The sequence below is a fragment of the Anabrus simplex genome, chromosome 8 (genome assembly GCF_040414725.1).
Source record: "Anabrus simplex isolate iqAnaSimp1 chromosome 8, ASM4041472v1, whole genome shotgun sequence".
NCBI classification, from domain to species: Eukaryota; Metazoa; Arthropoda; class Insecta; order Orthoptera; family Tettigoniidae; genus Anabrus; species Anabrus simplex.
This window is the reverse complement of record NC_090272.1, coordinates 37,569,944-37,592,828: the sequence shown is the minus strand read 5'-3', so window position 1 is coordinate 37,592,828 and position 22,885 is coordinate 37,569,944. Positions and strand designations below refer to the sequence as shown.

Sequence of the window (22,885 nt, the reverse complement as noted above, 5' to 3'; positions counted from 1 at the left end):
CAAAGTCTATTACCTTTTGCCAAATGTCGGGAAGCTGTTGGAGACTGCTGGCAAGGAGCACCCTACTGCACAGAGTACGGATGCCACATCAGGAAATTGGCAGCCTTGGAGGGGTTTCTTCAACTTCGGAAACAAGTCGAAGTCACAACAACTCATGGAGGGTATTCCAAGACCTTCCAATGCCAGCAATGCAATAAGAGCTTGACTATGTTTGCAACATAGCAATGTGTGCTGTCACACTACAAGATAGGATGATCGTCTAGCAATAAATGTGGACTTTTGCACCACATTGCCGGGTGCAGTTGTTGCTTCCGAAATCAACAACAGTAGTCATTGTTGATGGTTTGTCCCTCGGGCAGAGCATGCAGAAGAATAAAACCCTCGTACCCGTTTGCCACAATCCGCATAAGCATCACCCGTCTGAGTTCCTGTCAAAATTTCTGTGGACGTGATGAACCTGGTTAAAGCCATTCACTCGATTGACGCTTTAATACAGGATCGTAGGCTCGGACACAAGTGTCAATAATGGTGGCAGTACGCTGCAGAAATGTGTCTCCTTCGTTGTGATATCTGTCCAGGTGAATGTCAGCCAGTGCATACCAGTGCCATTTCTGTACATCGGTGAGATGATATGAAACCCAGTAGGATGCAATTTTCCTCATGTTAAAACATTTCGTTACTATGTGCCACACCATTTGATGACATAGACCAACCACTATGGATGATTCCTGGATCGTCCATCGGTGGTCTACGGACATGAGACCACTCTCAATATCAAACTGATCTTGAGGAATAGACGGCGACCTGTGTGATGCAAATCCGCAGTCTCCTTCAGACCCACACGAAATTCCATGGCCCATCGTGTAATTGTCCTGTACTGTAATGCATTCTCGCCACAGGCTTCACATAATCCTCGACAATATTCTGATGCATTTTTGCCATGGGCAACCTCGATTTTAATCCATGAACACTGATCATCCTTGGAAAACATGCTTTAGAGCGGTGAAATCGACACTTTCCACCTCAACGCTGCACAGCAACAATACTTCGAACTGGATGCCCATCAAGTGCACTCTACACATCAACAACAGTGGCATGTGACTGCTCCCATGAACTATTTGCGCATGTCCGACATCCTCTAAGTGTCCGGACTATGTTGGCACTACCTTATTTACAGCACTCGTACCGGGTCCTAGTCTGTGTGGTCACTGACTCTCCATCACCTGGAGCTACGCAGCCATAGTCTGTGTGGTCACTGACACTCCATCACCTGGAGCTACGCAGCCATAGTCTGTGTGGTCACTGACTCTCCATCACCTGGAGCTACGCAGCCATAGTCTGTGTGGTCACTGACTCTCCATCACCTGGAGCTACGCAGCCATAGTCTGTGTGGTCACTGACTCTCCATCACCTGGAGCTACGCAGCCATAGTCTCTGTGGTCACTGACTCTCCATCACCTGGAGCTACGCAGCCATAGTCTCTGTGGTCACTGACTCTCCATCACCTGGAGCTACTCAGCCATAGTCTGTGTGGTCACTGATGCTCCATCACCTGGAGCTACGCAGCCATAGTCTGTGTGGTCACTGATGCTCCATCACCTGGAGCTACCCAGCCATAGTCTGTGTGGTCACTGATGCTCCATCACCTGGAGCTACCCAGCCATAGTCTGTGTGGTCACTGACTCTCCATCACCTGGAGCTACGCAGCCATAGTCTGTGTGGTCACTGATGCTCCATCACCTGGAGCTACCCAGCCATAGTCTGTGTGGTCACTGATGCTCCATCACCTGGAGCTACCCAGCCATAGTCTGTGTGGTCACTGATGCTCCATCACCTGGAGCTACCCAGCCATAGTCTCTGTGGTCACTGACTCTCCATCACCTGGAGCTACGCAGCCATAGTCTCTGTAGTAACTGACTCTCCATCACCTGGAGCTACCCAGCCATAGTCTGTGTGGTAACTGATACTCCATCACCTGGAGCTACTCAGCCATAGTCTCTATGGTCACTGACTCTCCATCACCTGGAGGTACCCAGCCATAGTCTGTGTGGTAACTGACGCTCCATCACCTGGAGCTACCCAGCCATAGTCTGTGTGGTCACTGATGCTCCATCACCTGGAGCTACCCAGCCATAGTCTCTGTGGTCACTCACTCTCCATCACCTGGAGCTACTCAGCCATGGTCTGTGTGGTCACTGACTCTCCATCACCTGGAGCTACTCAGCCATAGTCTCTGTGGTCACTGACTCTCCATCACCTGGAGCTACCCAGCCATAGCCTGTGTGGTCACTGACTCTCCATCACCTGGAGCTACTCAGCCATAGTCTCTGTGGTCACTGACTCTCCATCACCTGGAGCTACGCAGCCATAGTCTCTGTAGTAACTGACTCTCCATCACCTGGAGCTACCCAGCCATAGTCTGTGTGGTAACTGATACTCCATCACCTGGAGCTACTCAGCCATAGTCTCTATGGTCACTGACTCTCCATCACCTGGAGGTACCCAGCCATAGTCTGTGTGGTAACTGACGCTCCATCACCTGGAGCTACCCAGCCATAATCTGTGTGGTCACTGACTCTCCATCACCTGGAGGTACCCAGCCATTGTCTGTGTGGTCACTGACACTCCATCACCTGGAGCTACCCAGCCATAGTCTGTGTGGTCACTGACTCTCCATCACCTGGAGCTACCCAGCCATAGTCTGTGTGGTCACTGACTCTCCATCACCTGGAGCTACCCAGCCATAGTCTGTGTGGTCACTGACTCTCCATCACCTGGAGCTACCCAGCCATAGTCTGTGTGGTCACTGACTCTCCATCACCTGGAGCTACCCAGCCATAGTCTGTGTGGTCACTGACTCTCCATCACCTGGAGCTACCCAGCCACAGTCTGTGTGGTCACTGACTCTCCATCACCTGGAGCTACCCAGCCATAGTCTGTGTGGTCACTGACTCTCCATCACCTGGAGGTACCCAGCCATAGTCTGTGTGGTCACTGACTCTCCATCACATGGAGGTACTCAGCCATAGTCTGTGTGGTAACTGACTCTCCATCACCTGGAGGTACTCAGCCATAGTCTGTGTGGTCACTGACTCTCCATCACCTGGAGCTACGCAGCCATAGTCTCTGTAGTAACTGACTCTCCATCACCTGGAGCTACCCAGCCATAGTCTGTGTGGTAACTGATACTCCATCACCTGGAGCTACTCAGCCATAGTCTCTATGGTCACTGACTCTCCATCACCTGGAGCTACTCAGCCATGGTCTGTGTGGTCACTGACTCTCCATCACCTGGAGCTACGCAGCCATAGTCTGTGTGGTCACTGATGCTCCATCACCTGGAGCTACCCAGCCATAGGCTGTGTGGTCACTGATGCTCCATCACCTGGAGCTACTCAGCCATAGTCTGTGTGGTCACTGACTCTCCATCACCTGGAGCTACTCAGCCATAGTCTGTGTGGTCACTGACTCTCCATCACCTGGAGCTACTCAGCCATAGTCTCTGTAGTAACTGACTCTCCATCACCTGGAGCTACCCAGCCACAGTCTCTGTAGTAACTGACTCTCCATCACCTGGAGCTACTCAGCCATAGTCTCTGTGGTCACTGACTCTCCATCACCTGGAGCTACTTAGCCATAGTCTCTGTGGTAACTGACTCTCCATCCCTGGAGCTACTCAGCCATAGTCTGTGTGGTCACTGACGCTCCATCACCTGGAGCTACTCAGCCATAGTCTCTGTAGTAACTGACTCTCCATCACCTGGAGCTACTCAGCCATAGTCTCTATGGTCACTGACTCTCCATCACCTGGAGCTACTCAGCCATAGTCTGTGTGGTCACTGACTCTCCATCACCTGGAGCTACCCAGCCACAGTCTGTGTGCTCACTGGCTCTCCATCACCTGGAGCTACCCAGCCATAGTCTGTGTGGTCACTGACACTCCATCACCTGGAGCTATCGAGCGATACTCTGTGTGGTCACTGACACTCCATCACCTGGAGCTACTCAGCCATAGTCTGTGTGGTCACTGACTCTCCATCACCTGGAGCTATCCAGCGATACTCTGTGTGATCACTGACTCTCCATTACCTGGAGCTACTCAGCCATAGTCTGTGTGGTCACTGACTCTCCATCACCTGGAGCTACTCAGCCAAAGTCTGTGTGGTCACTGACTCTCCATCACCTGGAGCTACCCAGCCACAGTCTGTGTGGTCACTGACTCTCCATCACCTGGAGCTATCGAGCGATACTCTGTGTGGTCACTGACACTCCATCACCTGGAGCTACCCAGCCATAGTCTGTGTGGTCACTGACTCTCCATCACATGGAGCTACTCAGCCATAGCCTGTGTGGTAACTGACTCTCCATCACCTGGAGCTACTCAGCCATAGGCTGTGTGGTCACTGACTCTCCATCACATGGAGCTACTCAGCCATAGCCTGTGTGGTAACTGACTCTCCATCACCTGGAGCTACTCAGCCATAGTCTGTGTGGTCACTGACTCTCCATCACATGGAGCTACTCAGCAATAGTCTCTGTGGTCACTGACTCTCCATCACCTGGAGCTATCCAGCCACAGTCTCTGTGGTCACTGACTCTCCATCACCTGGAGCTACTCAGCAATAGTCTGTGTGGTCACTGACTCTCCATCACCTGGAGCTACCCAGCCATAGTCTGTGTGGTCACTGACTCTCCATCACCTGGAGCTACTCAGCCATAGCCTGTGTGGTCACTGACTCTCCATCACCTGGAGCTACCCAGCCATAGTCTGTGTGGTCACTGATGCTCCATCACCTGGAGCTACTCAGCCATAGGCTGTGTGGTCACTGACTCTCCATCACCTGGAGCTACCCAGCCACAGTCTGTGTGGTCACTGACTCTCCATCACCTGGAGCTACTCAGCCATAGCCTGTGTGGTAACTGACTCTCCATCACCTGGAGCTACTCAGCCATAGGCTGTGTGGTCACTGACTCTCCATCACCTGGAGCTACCCAGCCATAGTCTGTGTGGTCACTGACTCTCCATCACCTGGAGCTACTCAGCCATAGCCTGTGTGGTAACTGACTCTCCATCACCTGGAGCTACCCAGCCACAGTCTGTGTGGTCACTGACTCTCCATCACCTGGAGCTACTCAGCCATAGCCTGTGTGGTCACTGACTCTCCATCACCTGGAGCTACCCAGCCATAGTCTGTGTGGTCACTGACTCTCCATCACCTGGAGCTACTCAGCCATAGGCTGTGTGGTCACTGACTCTCCATCACCTGGAGCTACCCAGCCACAGTCTGTGTGGTCACTGACTCTCCATCACCTGGAGCTACCCAGCCATAGGCTGTGTGGTCACTGACTCTCCATCACCTGGAGCTACCCAGCCATAGTCTGTGTGGTCACTGACTCTCCATCACCTGGAGCTACTCAGCCATAGCCTGTGTGGTAACTGACTCTCCATCACCTGGAGCTACTCAGCCATAGCCTGTGTGGTAACTGACTCTCCATCACCCTAGCACACGAGGGCGAAACGCTGGCAACCAAGAATGAGTTAGCTGGAAAATTTATAATGTCCAATAACGGACCATTTATATTGATCCTCTTCTTTTCAGGATCGTTGACTAACAATGACACGGGGTTAGAAATTTCAAAATTGTACAGGGACCTCGAAATCTGGGGGCCAACTTACTAATGACATGGTCCGCAGCACTGCTCATAGTATGAGTCTTTATATAAACCTGGTCACCCACAGACAGACTGTGCAGTCTTCACCCGTGATTATATTTACATTGAACTTTACCGTAATACACCTTCAAATTTTTACGCGCACGGTGCCAAGCAGCATGAATCGTTTCTGGATTTGCGACATCAGGTAGAAAATCATTAATGGACCACAGATTGGAGAGTGGAGTATTGAGAGTGAACGCTAGCATCAATGAAGCAGGAGTTTGCTTATGACTTTCATGAACGGCAGTATTGAAAGCAAATGATAACCAATTAAGTGAGGAATCCCACTTAGAGTGGTCAGCAGAAGGGTAGGCAATAAGAGCAGATCTAAGATTTCGATTGACTCTTTCAGCATAATTAGGCCTTGGGTAATAAGGAGTAATTGACAAATCAAAACAGAAATTGTGGAATTGTACAGATGTAAAAGCTCTAGCATTGTCACTTACCAAACATTGACAGGGTCCAAATGAAGCAAAGATCTGTTTCAAGCAAGAAATAGTAGTATTAGCATTAGCCATATGACTCGGGAACAGCCACTTAAAACGCGAGAACGCATCAACACACACAAGCATGAAACGATGGTTGGTCCATGATCTCGGAAAAGGACCAATGAATAAACAGTCTCTGCATCCGGCGAGAAGCTTGCTCAGATGACAACAGACCTAGGTGGGTATTAGGAGCAGGTTTACTGATATAACAGGTTTTACAAGATTTAACCATGGTGCGGATTTCACCATCCATGGATTTCCAAATAAAATGTTTACAGATTTTCTCTTTAGTCTTGAACACATCGAGGTGTCCACCAACAGGGGATACATGAAATAATTAAAAAGAGCAGGAACCAAATTAGCTGGAACAACAATTTTGGGGTCTCTGCGACCACGAGCAGGACAACACAGAACACCATTCTTAAGGACATAAGGTTTGACATGTTCACTAGACTTAATCCTATCAATAATAGCCTTCAATTCAGGAACATCTTCCTCATGTTTAGCAATATCTTTGAAAAAGAAAGGGGAATTGGTCAAAACTACATTAACAAAGGCTGAAACTTGTTCAGGAGAGGGATCTGCAGGCTCTGATTGAGGATCAGAACTGCCAGGATAGAACATCCTACTGAGACTGTCAGCAACAACATTTCGAGTTCCACGAATATGGCGAGCTTCAAATTGAAAAGCTGAGATGCCTACTGCCTAACGTGCAAGACGACCTGTTCTTCTTGGTTTGGCCAGTACCCAACTTAATGCCTGATTATCAGTTTCAAGATCAAATGGGAGGTGTTCGAGGTACATTCTAAACCTTTCTAGAGAGAAAACAACAGCTAAGGCTTCTAATTCATATATCGAATAGTTGCGTTCAGCAGGATTGAGACTATTGGAAGCATAAGAAATTGGACGACGTCCATCTTCAAATTCCTGAAGGAGAACACCAGATATACCAGTAGATGAGGCATCGGTTTGGAGAATGAAACATTTAGAAAAATCTGGCATCGCCAGCACAGGAGCATTACATAAGGCAAATTTCAAGTCATAGAAGCCTTCAAGTTGGGCATCACCCCACTCAAATTTAGCATCTTTTCTCCTCAAGGCATTTAATGGGGCTGCTCTATCAAAATTGGGGATGAATTTACGGAAGAAATTGACCATGCCAACGAACCTAGCTACAGCCTTAGGGGTAGGAAAATTTTGAATAGCTGCAGTACAAGATTGGTCAATAGAGACACCTTTTTCAGACACAATATGCCCTAAGGAGGACATCTGGGGCTGTGCAAAAGAAACTTTGCTAGCCTTAAGTATTAACCCTGCTTTATGTAGTCTTTCAAGGACTTCATTGAGATGAACAATGTGCTCTTCAAAGGTTTCATTGAAACTAACCAAATCGTCCAAATAATTATAGACTAATTTGAATTTAATGTCTGGCTAGCAGCCAAGTTAGGACTGCAGCGCCTGTGGCCAACCAAATGGTACGCGCTCGAATTCATAGAGGTTCCAGTCAGTGGCAAAAGCAGTAAGGTGCTTGGATTCCTCAGCAAGAGGTCTCTGATAATATGCCTGATTCAAATCAAAAGTGGTAAAAATGTTGGCATTAGCAAACCAAGAGAAACAAGAGTGTAAGTCAGGAAGAGGAACAGATTGAAGCACAACTTTCTTATTTAACATCCGATAATCAATAACAGGTCGAAAGCCACCCTGTGGTTTAGGGACAAGAAATATGGGAGAAGAGTACATATATTTAGAGGGACGTATTACACCATCAGCAAGTATTTGATCGATGATAGCCTTAAGGGCTTTCATCTTGGGAGGCGACAACCGATATGGAGGAGAATGAACAGGTACATTATCAGTTACTTCAATTTTATATTCCAAAACATTGGTCACACCTACACCTAACTTATCAGTAAACACATCAGGAAATTTATCACAAAGATTCCTAAATTGGTTGGCCTGATCGTCAGGCAAATGATCAAAATCAAAAACTTTGGGTTCATCCGTGTCTTCAGAAACAGCATTGACATGATAAGGAAGAATAGGGGAACGATTACACAAATGAAAGATCCTAACGGAAAATTTAAACTGGAACTCATTGTACTGAAGGTCCAATATCATACCAGTTTTGGCAATAAAATTTGCACCTAAAATGAAAGGAGAAGATAAATCTTTCGCCACTAGCATGGGCATTTTCCATGTGAAATTATGGATTTTTATTTTGACATCCATACATCCAATCACATTCAAGGAATTAGAGTTAGCCGTATGGCATGTTAAAGATACAGGTTTTAAAGAAGGGAATTTACAAACAGATTTCACGGAGTTATACCAATTTTCATTCATTAAGGTGAGGCTACTTCCAGAATCAACCAAAGCACAGACAGGTTCATTGTTCACCTCCAAGCCTATGTAAGGCAACTTACAAGGAGGAATAACCGAAATACCACAAGATTGTGGGAAATTGACACTAGGGTCAGACAGAGGTTTATCATCAGCTGCAGGATTATATAAGTCATCATCTGACAGCGATAACAGACGAAACATGAAGCTACACTATGAGGTTTGGCACAAGAATTGGTGGTTAGTCATCTGGAATTGCCATTACCAGAACGCCCAGATCCGGAAGAATTGCGAGGACACTGTCTAGAAAAATGTCTATTCGACTCACAATATCTGCAAGAATTAGTCGGGGAAGAAACTCTACCCACATTAGGATTTGAATTGCCTAAGGGCTCAATCTTAGGACAATTCCTCTGGGAATTTTCAAGTTGACCACCCACGGCAGTTTTGAATTACGTGGCTTGGAAGAAGAAGAAATGGTACCAATGACCTGAGAAGACATGCTAATAGGAGGAGGAGCTAACGCAACACGTAGCTGGTTGACATACCTAATGCCTTCGGTAGAAACAGTGATAGCTTCCAATTGAGCGAAGGTAGCTGGTCACAGTGAAAGAGCAAGATACGACAATGCTAACAACCATTTGAGACTCAGAATAGTTGAGCATAAAAACCCTAGCATTGAACTTAATGTCCTGAATATATTCAGACAAATTTTCATTCAAATGCTCACACGGAAATAATACCTTTTCACCAAAGAAGACAATGCACAGGAAGGAATAAAGAACTCAAGTACCTGGGCATGAAACTGGTCCACTGTCCACTTTTCAGAAATGGCTCTTATGATGTGCTCAGAAAGAGCTCCAGATACATGTGGATATAAGACTTGGAAGAAATTATCACTACTTAAGGAGTATACAATGGCCTAATCTCTAAATTCAACCAGGAAACGTAGAAAGGAAATGATCTCATCAATTGAATTTGCGGTGAACTTTGATACACTCTTAAACATAGTAGTTAATGGATGAGGTATATTAGCAAAAACTTGAGAAACAACAGGGGTAGTAGGTACCTGAGAAGGACTAGATTGGTTCTGGGAAGGAATTACAGCTGTAGAGTAATCTTGGTTCAAACGCCCTTGGGTAAAAGTTGGAGTACTGAAAGTGAGGTTAGGACTGCGGTTGAATTGCAACGAAACCGGCGCAAATATTCGCAACTGCAAAACATTTTTGCACATTTGAGAAACAACCAAAGTGTTTGATACAGGTGACACTTGGACGTGAGGATATCTTTACATTATTGGAAGAGAAACAGCTTGCCAGCAAGCCAACTATTTTATCAAAAATGCCAGAAAACTGAGATAATAACAACTCACACTCATGTCGCTTGTTTGCAGATAAATTAAGAGCCAACAGATCGCGAATCCTGTCCATGTAATGCTGCAGTTGGGCTTTCACCCGTGTTAATTGAGCAGTAGATCGTTCAGAGGAACAAAAGGACAAACGAATAGCTTCGCACTCCGTAAATTTATCTCTAACAATTGTCAAAGATGCGCACACTTCTTCTGTTGATAACTCAGGGACGGATACTGGTATATTAAGCGATTGCTTTAACAAGCTCGCGTCATCTCTAACCCTTCCTATTGAATTCAATCTACGAATACGAAGTTCGTAGATTAATTCCTCCTTCCTCAACTGGAAAGGGATAGGGACCACATGAGACATGTTAACAAGAAATTACGTTAGGAGATGATACTGGTTATTTTAGATTAGTTTAAGGGTTACCGCTTTCGCGTCTCTTTCTTCTACAACCATGCCTCAGCTATCAGACCCCTTTAGAGCTGGGTCAAATTATTTAAAGTACATATAAGACAAAGTAATAAAGTAATAATCAAAGAACAAACCTAAAGGGACATATGTCAGCCGATTACACACAAATAAAAACAATCTCAAATTTCAAAAACATGCACATGGCTAGAAACAAAGATACACAGGATTACCAACATGACAACTAGAGAAAGGGTGTGAGAAAGCGGACTGCAAACCCTACAGAGGACGTGATCTTATGTGACATTGTAGGGAAAAAGACATGAGAGCGTTTACCCTTCACTCTGGTTTATTAACAATAAAGAAATTTCAGCAAGTTATAATAACAGTAATAAAAAGGTAACATGATCAATAAAGAAACAAGTTGAATCGAACCACAAGGTTCCTGTATGGTTCTTCAGAAAATTAAAATTGCAATAAAATATTATGATTACATTTAAAAGGTGAGCATAACTTAAAAAATGAAATTCACAAGGAAAATTTAACAGGGAATATAAACATAATTACAACCATCTTACAAGGCAAATAGAAAAGAGTTTACAGATTATTACAAATAGTTTACAAAGAAAATAACAAAAGAACTTGAAATTTAATGCAGAGGCCTTTAGAGTTGCTGTCCTCTCCTAATTCGCATCAGCGAGAGACGCATAGCTCCACAGGCTTACCCTAAATTGATACTGGACTACTGGAGGCAACCCGGATGGAAAAATAAATTTTACATTACACAAAAGGTTAATAAAAGGGAATTGCCTCCAAAACAAAGGATATGCCTAGCTGATGAGCTAAGGCATTACAAAACAAAATCGCGAAAACCAGGGTCTAAGGTAAACTCCAAAGCAAATATATTTACATATTAATTTAACATCTGCGAAAAGAAAACATGCTTACCCCGAGGTGACTGGAGCCGTTGACCAGACCACCCACAAGGTGTGTCCGACCGTGAGGACGTACGAAAACCAAAAGACGTGGACAAGAGCCCTGCTCCTACTGAGGATCCAAAGGCCGGAAATTGAGAAACACTCAAACAGCCAATCAGGGAAGCTACCTACGATTCGACCCGAAATTTTCACCAATGAAAATGATTGTTATTCCAACCAATGAAAATACGTTACCTTATATGGTTATGTGGGCAACACATTAGAGGTTTCGATTGTGAAACTCAGCGATTTTGTGATCGAAGCCTCCACATGGCAAATACAAGGTGATACAAAAGTTGGGTTACAACAAGCACGCTAGGGAGATCTCCAATATCAAAATACAAGTGTTTTCTTTTTTTCTTCTTCCAACACTCATAATGATTAAGCCTGCCTGGTGGCCATGATCGTTAAGGCGCTGAAGTCTAAACGGTCTGACACCGAGGTTAGCCGGTTTGAGTCCCATTGGTCGAAAAAATTTTCACCATCAGAATGTTGGCCGGCAGGGTAGGGGAGGTCGTGGTATACAATTTCTAATCACTAGATTGTGTGCCAAAGCGTGGATTAAATTCCAAACCTCTCCGCAGTGTCCATATGGAGTGAGGGCATATGACGCTGTTGATGGTGATTCGTCCGTCGGATGGTGACGTTAAGCCTTGAGCAGACCCCTTGGTGCTATTTGACAGGAGTAGACTATGTGCCGGCACTGGGTTTCACCCTCTCCCTTCTTACTATTATATATCATGTCATTCATTTCATCTCATTAACTCCTCTGATGAGGTTGACGTCAGGAAGGGCATCCAGTCATAAAAACCTGCCACAACAGATTCATCTCACCTTATACCCGACCCCGTAGGGAAACGGGACAAGGGTTGGAAAAACTCATAATGATCAAATAAATATAATTAACTGTCTGTCTTGTGAGTCCTGAAAATTCTTATTAACATTCTTAAATTCACAAAAAAAAAAAAAAAAAAGTTTCATCAACTTCTTCGCAAATGTCTTATTTCTTGCAATGACCATTTTACCAAAAATTTACATAGATTTACAACAAGAAAATAAAACAAATATTTAACTGACTTCAAAAATGTCTGAGAGTTCCTTACTTTTTCCAATGACGATTACTCAAAAAAATGTTAGCATCATGACAAGAATTCAATAATTCCATCCACATTATGAACTTCTCACCACCGGCGACAAAAACGAACTGAGATTGAGGAGAAGATGTGAAGAGCATCCTTGTCTCCTGTGCCTTCTTTCTATTACTCGCACTTCCCACACTGACCTGCCATTGTTCTCATCCTATTCTATTCTATTCTATTCTATTCTATTCTATTCTATTCTATTCTATTCGGTTCGTTATGATCCCTGAGGATCACGAGTGACTTGTTCAGCACGTCTTCTTACTTCCCAATACCTCTTCATTCTCTCACTCCTCCTCTTTCTCTCTGCTTCCGTGATCTGAATCTGGATCCTGGTGTCTGTCCATCTGTGACCTTCCATGAGCTTTCTGTATTTGGACCTATCCTGTACTGTCATCAGTGGATATTTATCCTTTATGCCAATAGTCTCCCAATCTTCTCTGACTTCCTTCATCCACTTATTTCCAGTTAAGCAGGTTGCATTCCATATCTTCTTCGTCAGCCTACTCATCCATCCTCACGAGATGTCCAACAAACCTAACCTTCTCTTTCTTATCACACTCGAGCTTGATTCTATACTCTCATATAGTTCCTGCCTCGATCTATGTACCCAGATTTTACCTCGCTTCTTGGTGCCCCATATATGTCTCAAGATTCTCCTTTCTTCTTTCTCGATTTTTAGACCAACCTTGCTGCAGTCTCTGCTAGATTTGCTAGTGCCAACTTTGCGTCTTCTTCCTTCTCATGTAACAACACCATATCATCTGCGAAAACAAGGCAATTTACTATGACATTGTTTTTGATCTTATATCCAATCTGTACACCTTCAATTCCCATGGTTCTATTCAACTGTCTCCACTGCTTCACCACTTCATGCTCTTTTGCCCAATGCCAGCATTTCAGTTGCATATAATAACAGATCAGATGTAAGACATTTGGGAACTTAGAATTTCCATCCGTTGCATATAATGCAGCATTCCTGATGGTTATCATATAGTGTCACAGTTTGGCGTTCTTCGAGAGGTTCTTCTTTCCATATGTAGTCATGGCTGCATATCGTAGTTTCAGCAGCAGTTGAGCTCTGTCTGTGGTACTTTTGTTGCTTTGTACTTTACCCATGATGTTCTCACTTAGGTACCAGAAGCTGTCGACTCTCTCTACCACTTGGCCTTTTACATTCCAATCAGTCTTCGTATTCAGTACCTTTGTCTTGTTGTAGGCAATTTTTAGACCAACCTTGCTGCAGTCTCTGCTAGATTTGCTAGTGCCAACTTTGCGTCTTCTTCCTTCTCATGTAACAACACCATATCATCTGCGAAAACAAGGCAATTTACTATGACATTGTTTTTGATCTTATATCCAATCTGTACACCTTCAATTCCCATGGTTCTATTCAACTGTCTCCACTGCTTCACCACTTCATCCAAAACTAGGTTAAATAATATTGGCGACAGACCATCCCCTTGTTGGACTCCTGTCTTAATTTCAAAGCTGCCTGACAACATACTCCGGTATCTTACTTTAGCGGTTGTAGCCTTCAATGTTTCCCCACCAATGCATGTGTCGTAGAATCCAGTTCTCAGTCGCTTTGGATGTTCAGTAGTGTGTTCCTGTCTATCGACTCATAGGCTTTTGAGAAGTCTACAAATGTCACTTTTGAGTACTTTCCTTTCCTGTGTCTGTGTTCTATGATTCTCTTGAGTCCAAAGATATGTTCTACACAGTTTCTCCCTTTCCGGAAACCATGCTGGTATTCTCCTAAGGTCGATTCAAGCTGTGCTTCCACTCTATTCAGCAATAATCTTGAGAGTATCTTGTACCAAATGTTTAGCAGTGAGATACCTCTGTAGTTATCCAGTATTCTTTTGTCTCCTTTCTTATGAACTGGTATAATTATGGCTTCTTTCCAGTCGCTAGGTACTGGTATCTTCTTATTTATCCAGATGTCTGTTATTATTCTGTACATGCTTTCTTCCATTGCAGGACCACCCCATTTGATCTCCTCGGCGCATATGCCATCATTACCTGCCGCTTTGTTGTTCTTGAGATCCTTGATTGCCTTCACAACTTCTGTTCTGGTGGGTGCTCGTCCTTGGCTGATGTCTCTGCTGTATTGTAGAGTCAGACTCCCTGGGGATGCTTCTGTGTTCAGTAGATCTTTGAAATATCTTGCCATTTCCTCACATACGTCTTTTTCACCTATTTTCAACTCGCCATCTTGTCCTTTCATAAAAGGTTCTTTCGACTCATAACCATTTATCCTGCTCTTCATCTCCTTAAAGAAGGATCATGATTTGTTTTTCTAAAACGCATGATCAGCTTCTTCCAGCCTCTCATTCCACCTTTTCCTTCTGGCATTCCTAATAATTTTAGCAGACATCCTTCTCGCTGTCTCAAATGTTGACAGGTCCTCTTCCATCTTGGCAGTCTGCCAACTTACCCACATCTTCCTCCTGTACTCTACCACTTCTTCACATTCTTCTGTCCACCACTCATGCTTTCTTCTCTTGTTATTAGTGGCCGATCGTTTGGATTCTTCTCTAACCTTATGATCTCTGCTTTGTTCAGCAGTTCTCAGTTGATCTGGTGTGAATTTCTGTTCATGTTTCTTCTAGTTCTGTTTGGTATCCATCTACATTTGATTTCAGTGAGATAGTGGTCAGATTCCATTCTGCTGTTTTTCCTGACTTTGGTGTTCATGAACTCCGCATGGTTTTTGTCTTGGATCGCTACATGGTCTATCTGCCTTGCACCAATTCTATTGCTTGGACTTACCCAGGTTGTCTTTTTATTTGCCTTGGCTTTATAGTGTGTGGTCATGATTCTCATCTTGTGTCCTTTGCACAAGTTCACAAGCCTTTCTCCATTCTTATTTGTTCTCTTGTGCGCAGGATAATTCCCTACAGGGCCTTTGAATCTCCTTTCAGTGCCTAGCTGTGCATTGAAATCCCCCAGCAAGATCGTGACACCTCTCTTGTTTGCTTCCGTTACTACCTTATCAAGTGCGTTCCAGAAGTTCTCTGTCCCTGCCTTGTCGTTTTGTCCTCATCCTATTATAGTATGTGTTCCTTTTCATGTTCCTATCTCTATATATAAGTCTTGATATGCCACTTTTATTTGTTCTTTTCCATTCTTTAAATACTGTATTAAAATAATGATACAATTACTTAGAACTAAACACTACCCAACTTTAGTTCGGTGCTGAAAACTAGTTTTCATCCTCTCAGGTAGGGGTGTCTCGTCTTAATGATCTCACAAACACGCGATCACCCTGGTAATACCAAAAACCCTTGAAATTTACCACAACACTGACCAATAGAGATAATTCCAAACTTCAGGCAGCTGAAATGAAATTCCTATGCATTATGATCCAGAAAACCAGGAAAGACAAGATGAGGAATGAGGAAATTAGAGAAGAAGTAGGAATAGATGATTCTCTCCTCAATAAGATTCAGATATCAAGACTGAAGTGATTTGGTCACATGAAGAGGATGCCAGTAAACAGAACTGCAAGGAAGGAATTTGACAGAAAAGTAGCAGGAAGATGATCCATGGGAAGGCCACGAAGGAAATGGATAGATTTAATTAAGAACGATGTACTGCTGAGAGGTCATGATTGGGACAAGTTGGTGGGGAAAGAATCGTACAAGGACAGGATGAGATGGAAGAGGCTCATATACCATACCCAGGAAACTGGAGATGGTTTAGGATGATGATGATGATGACTGTACGATGAGAACAAGATTTCTGTACGCTGAGAACGTATTTATGAAGTTGTAAGCGTCGATTGACTTTCTGTTTCCATTTGAATCATGCGTCACACCAGCTGATCACAACCCTGTTTTGAAGTACAAACTTCAGCGTACTGCATAGCTAGAGCTTGAAGGGACAATGCTCTGGGTATGGTGAATATGATCACAGTTTACTGTGTAATCACGGCACTGCCAGCTCGATATGCATCCCATGGCTGCTTCATATCGAGCAGGCACTGGATTATGGACAATGACCCGCTTCCAATACCTTCTTTAAAAGTTCTTTTCAAATCCCAAAGGTGGCAGCATGTATCATGTAGTCTGCGGCAGTGGTTAATTGACTAATCGCATGGCGCTGTTGACAGTCGCACGTGTAACATAATATTGCTTAATGAACCAAAGAGGTGACACAGTCTAGGCTAACTGAGCTCCTGATAACGTATTTATCTACTGTCAGCTCTGTGTGAACACACAACGCCAATGCTCTCAGGCATTTTTGTTGTTGTTTTGTTCCACAGTTTATGAATGGATCTGGGTTGCCAAATTAAAAACGGATAAACTTATTACGCCCTTTAACACATCTTAGAAGTTGCCAGTGTCAACCTATCCATACAGTACAATTACTTATTTCATTTTAATTTTTAAACGTAAATGTTTATGAAATTAATTATGATACATTACCTTTAGCACGCTTCCTTTGAACAGGCACCTCAGGTACTTTATCAACCACCTTTGGAACACGTACGATTTTTCCAGGAGGCCATTTGAGTATTACAGCACCTTCTAAAAATGTAAAAGTGATGTTGTTTTAGATATCTAAACCAAAAAGCAACTTAAATTAAAAACTTGTACACCTAAACCAGGGGTGTGAAATGAGATAAAAAAGCAAGATACAAGGACAAATCATTGGAAGAAGACAGGGACAAACATTAACCATTTTCACTCCAATTTAAATTCCTAATTCTTAGGCCTTCTAATCTGATTTATTTAGGCAAAAATTGCTTCCTCTAGAACTGTGATCACTCTACAAGAAAAAATGCTTTTATTTAAAAAACTGCAACAATTTATGTTGCATGCACCGTTTCTCAGTACTTATGGCCTCTATTTGACCAATGTGTGGTACTTCTTGAAGCAGTTACCAACATGAAAGCTGGGGTTTTGGTCACAGTATGTGACACGCAGCATTCATGGTTACATTTCTCCACCCAGCTGGCACAAAGAGATTTGACAAATTACCACCACCACCACCATCAAAACCATTAGATGAATTTTCATTGGCTGTTTGCGGATGTGCATCACGCTCTCTATCACATGAGAGCCACTGTCGTCAACAAAAGAAACTGATAGGTTTATATTTAAAGTTCTATGCCCTGTCTGCCAAGAAGAAAAGGAACTCTATCCACACCACTTAACTCTTATGCATTGCATACTAGATGGAATTCACCATTAGGTGAATCCATAACCCATAATAAATTAGATATATTGTATTCATTTAAGCCTGCCTGATGGCCATGTTCGTTGAAGCGCTGATGTCTAAACATTCGGACACCGTGGTTAGCCGGTTTGAGTCCCGCTGGTTGAAAAAAATTTCACCTCACAATGTTGGCCGGCAGGGTAGGGGGAAGTGATGGTATGCAATTTCTAATCACTAGATTGCATGCCAAAAGCCTGGATTAAATTCCAACCCTCTCTGCAGTGCTCATATGGGGTGAGGACACATGACGCTTTTGATGGTGATTCGTCTGTCGGAGGGGGACGTTAATCCTTGTGCAGAGCCCTTGGTGCCATTCGACAGAAGACAAAAGACAACACATTTGTGTGCTGAGAGCTCTGATATCCAGGTTGAGCATCTACACTCTTTGAGGAAGCCATTTTTAACAGATCTTCAGTCGTGATGTGAAAAGAGTAAATTATGTACGTATGTACATACGTACGTCCAACCCTTGTCCTGTTCCTCTATGGGGTCAGGCGTGAAGGGAGATGAATCTCTGTACTGAATTTTTAGCACTGGATGCCCTTCCTGATGTCAACATCATCACAGGAGTTAATAAGATGCAATTGGCTTTTACGTCACACTGACACAGATAGGTCTTATGGCGACGAAGGGATAGGAAAGGCCTAGGATTGAGAAGGAAGCGGCCATGGCCTTAATTAAGGTACAGCCCCAGCATTTGCCTGGTGTGAAAATGGGAAACCACGGAAAACCATCTTCAGGGCTGCCGACAGTGGGGTTCGAACCCACTATCTCCCGGATGCAAGCTCACAGCCGCGCGCTCCTAACCGCATGGCCAACTCGTCCGGTGTTATTGAGATGAAATGAACGATGTGATATAGGATAGTAGGAAGGGAGAGGGTGAAACCCAGTACAAACACATAGCCTTCTCCTGTCAAATAGCACCACAGGGTCTGTTCAAGGTTTAACGTATCCATCTGACAGATGAATCAACATCAACAGTGTCATATGCCCTCACTCTGTATGAACACTGTGTAGAGGAATTCAGGCCTTTAGCACACAATCTAATGATTAGAAATTGTATACAATCACCTCTCCTACCATGCTGGACAAAGTTCTGATGGTGAACATTTTTTAATCAATGGGTCTTGAACCAGCTAACCATGGTGTCAGACCATATAGACAACTCCTTAACGTTAATGGCCACCCAATATAAGAAAACTGGATAATTACAGGAAAAGGGGAGAAACAAAGATTTATACAGGTGGTAGAATAATAATAAATGATTAAGTGTATTTAAGAAAAGACTAGGAAAACAACACATAGGGAATCTGTCACCTGGGCGACTGCCCTAAATGCAGATCAGTAGTGACTCAAGGACAGTCAGATGGAATAGACGCCAAGAACTTGCATCATAAATGCAATCCGTTATAATGACAGGACCCCTTTCCTACTCCCAGTCACAGTCAATATGGAGAGTTTTGATTACAATTGCAGACACCTCTCCTACTGACAGTCACTATTGATTTATAGAGTTTTAATTATACTGGCAGCACTGGAGGAGGCCCTTTCCTTTTTAGATCGCTACAAATGGACTTCACTGTAACTTGAGTGCGGATGTGCTCGAGGGTTTTCCCTCCAGGAACCCTTCCTCCTTATTGGCAAGTGCCATTTCTACTGCCATTTAAATGTTTTCTGATTTCGTTTGTTTTAATGTAATTCCTTTTGTGTTTTGGTATTTTCTTGCTTAATGTAATTTTCAAAGTTTTAAATTTAACACGTCTGAGTTTGCCCTAACTTCCCGTTGTTTGTAATTTTAATTCTTTCACCTGCATCTTTAATCAAAAACTATTGTAATTCTGCATAATCCTACAACGTTAAACTTGTATTTTACTAAGTGATTTAAGTATCCTGATTTGGTTTTCATTTTGTTTAGCTGATCTGTATCTGTTGCTAAACGTTCTTGGTTTGAGAGTTAAGTATGAGTGGCTAAGTCATTTAACTTGTTTCTTGTAATTTTTCTTTTGTTACTTTCAATACATCATGTCAAGGGTGATTCTTGCAAACCTTTTCTCCCCAATAACGACATACCTTCCCATGGACTTCAATAGCGATCCTGCACTTTCCACAATCCTTCTTAGTTGTCATTTTTTGGCCTGTAAGTGTCCCCTTTTATTTGGTTCAATTTTGTGTATTTAGTATCTACCATCGTGTTTCCATCTTTTGATGTGTAATCGCCAACAGACAGATGGAAGAAAGTAAAAAATTTTATCAGGCCATACCATAGGACATAGTGCACTGTAAACACTAAGACTCACCAGCAAAGGCATACTGAATAGTCCTAAGACCATAATGAAATTGTAGAGATCATTCACCATGAGTTAAAGTCATTCAACTCAAACTGACCTCAAGTTTGAATGAGAGGGTTAAGAGCATTCAAACCAAGAGGAAAAGACAGAAGGACAATTCTATTGCTTTCTTATAAATATTCAAACTGCGATATCTCATGTGATATGTCGCTTAAAATTATTCAAAATGGGGAAACACAGAAGATTCCTAAAATATTACTGTATTTCTCAGAATCCAAGATGACCCTGAATGCAAGAAGACCCCCAAGTTTTCCTTCCAAAAAATTAATCTGGCTTAAAATGTGCTTTGTGAAATTTTTTTTCATAACAAATTTCAAATTTAATTTGAGATACAAAATAAACACACACAAGTATCATGTAAATCATACCTACTTCCCTTCTCATTTTCATTAAAGGTATCTGATACTTACTGCCTTTGAAAGTTCAGCGAATTCCTATTCGCAAGCCGGCATTCAAATTGCATCTTGTGTTATGGCCATTTTGACCTTGTTTTTTTTTTTTTCACATACATACCTCACAATTTCATGTTTGACTTCTGTAAAGCATCCTTGTTGCTGCCACTGAATGCCTTTCTTGTACGGTATGCATTTTTGGACTACCTTTGTCTTGTCGCCAATGCCGAACATCGGCTTTAGTTATGCCGTACTTTCTTGCAACTGCACAATTATTCTTTATTTCCACGTGTTTAATAAACATTATTTTAAAAATTGGTATTATAATATCAAAGAGAACCCATTGAAAATTTGCCGGCAATACTTGTTCCACGCATCTCTAAAATATGACGATCCTGTTGTCTATAAAACTCTTACTAGCATCAGATACAACCAACTGCTGCTAGATGCTCATCTCGCTTCCTGGGTTCGGCCAGCTTCAGCGGCTAGTGATGTGCAGTATAATAAAGATGCAGACGATGAAGGTCAAAGAGTTTTGTATGCCGCGGTATGGCCATTCCGCACTTGCATTTTTTGCACACGTACCTCAAAGTTTCATCTTCGACTTTTGTAAAGCTTTCTTGTTACGTGCCACTGAATGCTTCTTCGTACAGTACTGATGCGCATTTTTTAAGCTATCTTTGGCTTCACGCTAAAGCCAAATGATTTTAGTTATGATGTATTTTCTTGCAGCTGCACAATTATTCATTTCTGTGTGTTTAATAACCATTAACTTAAAATTGGCATCATAGTATCAAAGAGGATCCACTGAAAATTTGCTGGCAATACCTGTTCCACGTGTCTCTATAATACTACGATTTATCATGAAAATATTTCTGCTGTCTATAAAACGGTTACTCTCACTAAGTACAGTAGACGCGTTATAACTCTATCACTGAGTAACTGGGGCCTTTTTAATAATTCTAAGGGTTGCATCCTTGCTATTCCAATCTGAATGACATTTCCTGCGCTGCTGAGACTTGGAAGTACATTATGGTAGATCTTGCAACTAGCTCAAGAGAGTATGCTTAATGTTTTGATGCCATTCTGTGGATTTGTACAGGCTAGTAGAATGTCATTCTGTCTTCACTATTTTCCAAGAATGAGTGACATTATACTAAAAAACTGTACAATTGCCTGCGGCGGCTAGCGATGTATAATAAAGACGCGGATGTTGAAGGTAGAGTTTTGTGTGTACGCGTGGTTGGGGGCAGAGGGATGAGGGTAAGCAGTGTTGTTACCGTGGTCCTGCCAGTGGTGTTTGTTACTGTTATGCTGTGAATGCAAGACGACCCTTGATTTTTCACATGAAATTCTCAGGAGAAAACGTCCTGGATTCGGAGAAATACAGTGTTTGTAATGAAATATTACATGCAAGCAACTTTTTAGTATGTGATGAAAATTGTTATTATTGTTGCCTCCAGGAACTATCAGCAAGAAAACATTTTGAAACAGACAGTAATGAATTGGTGTACAGTCCCTAGGTCCTGTATGGACAATGTCACTTGCTCTCAAAACCACATGTCCCTTAGTGGTGTTCCACTTAGCACACCTGCTCTCCATTTCACTCTGTTCTGGCCTTCAGTTGAATGCATGACACAGATTCTCATATCTACACTGATGGTGTCCTGCCATCATTGTTCAAGTCTGCCTTGGGGTCGCAAGTCTTCAACCTTAAGTTTGTAAAATATGTTGGGGTCAGTTTCAGGTGCACTTCTAATACACGGTCATACCATAATACCAAAATAAATGGTCCGTTATTGGACATTATAAATTTTCCAGCTAACTCATTCCTGGTTGGCAGTGTTTTGCCCCCAATTTAGCACACGTAATATGCTATGAACATCTGAGATATCTTGACTATGTAATATGTAGGCCTATACGTTAAACGTATCGTATCTCTATAATGAGTTTAACTCACTTTACGTTTATTCTCATGTAAAACATTTAAGATTCTATGTTATCTCCTAATTCTGCTACACGTATATCAGATATGTATTGCACCAGTATGAGCCATGGCTCAGGTGCCCTTTACGAAATAAATTTTTAAAAAAAATATGATGTCCAATAATGGACCATTTATATTGGTATTATAAATTTACTCATTCGGCACAAATATTTCAGGTTCCCTATGGGGATCAACATCTATGTCATGGTCATACCATTGTAAATAGGCTTCTTGCATTTTCTACTACTAGATAGGGCGATTGCCAATTATCTCTTCAGCATATCACTGTCGTATGATCTAATAGGAGTTGCCTATTGTACAATGAACCATGTGCATTTCCATGATGTGGAGATGATGCTCTGTGGCTTTAGTTGCAGTTGCAGTTGCAGTTTGGTACACAAGCATCTTTAAGTTGCATAGTGTTCACATAACTTCTCTCCATCTCACTTGCAAAACACCATCAATGTCACCATTACTCTACAGGCAGGAACCCAGGTACCAGAACATGTG

The 22,885-nt window shown here is 42.8% G+C and overlaps 1 protein-coding gene across 1 annotated transcript in view; it reads right to left on the bottom strand.

The window, feature by feature from the left end:
- LOC136879285 (ankyrin repeat and MYND domain-containing protein 1) overlaps positions 1 to 22,885 on the bottom strand; it is a 299,890-nt gene that overhangs the window by 142,606 nt on the left and 134,399 nt on the right. Inside the window, exon 9 of the mRNA XM_068228945.1 lies at positions 16,856 to 16,957. Within this exon, the coding sequence (XP_068085046.1) occupies positions 16,856 to 16,957 (102 nt within the window). The remainder of the gene's footprint in view (positions 1 to 16,855; positions 16,958 to 22,885) is intronic.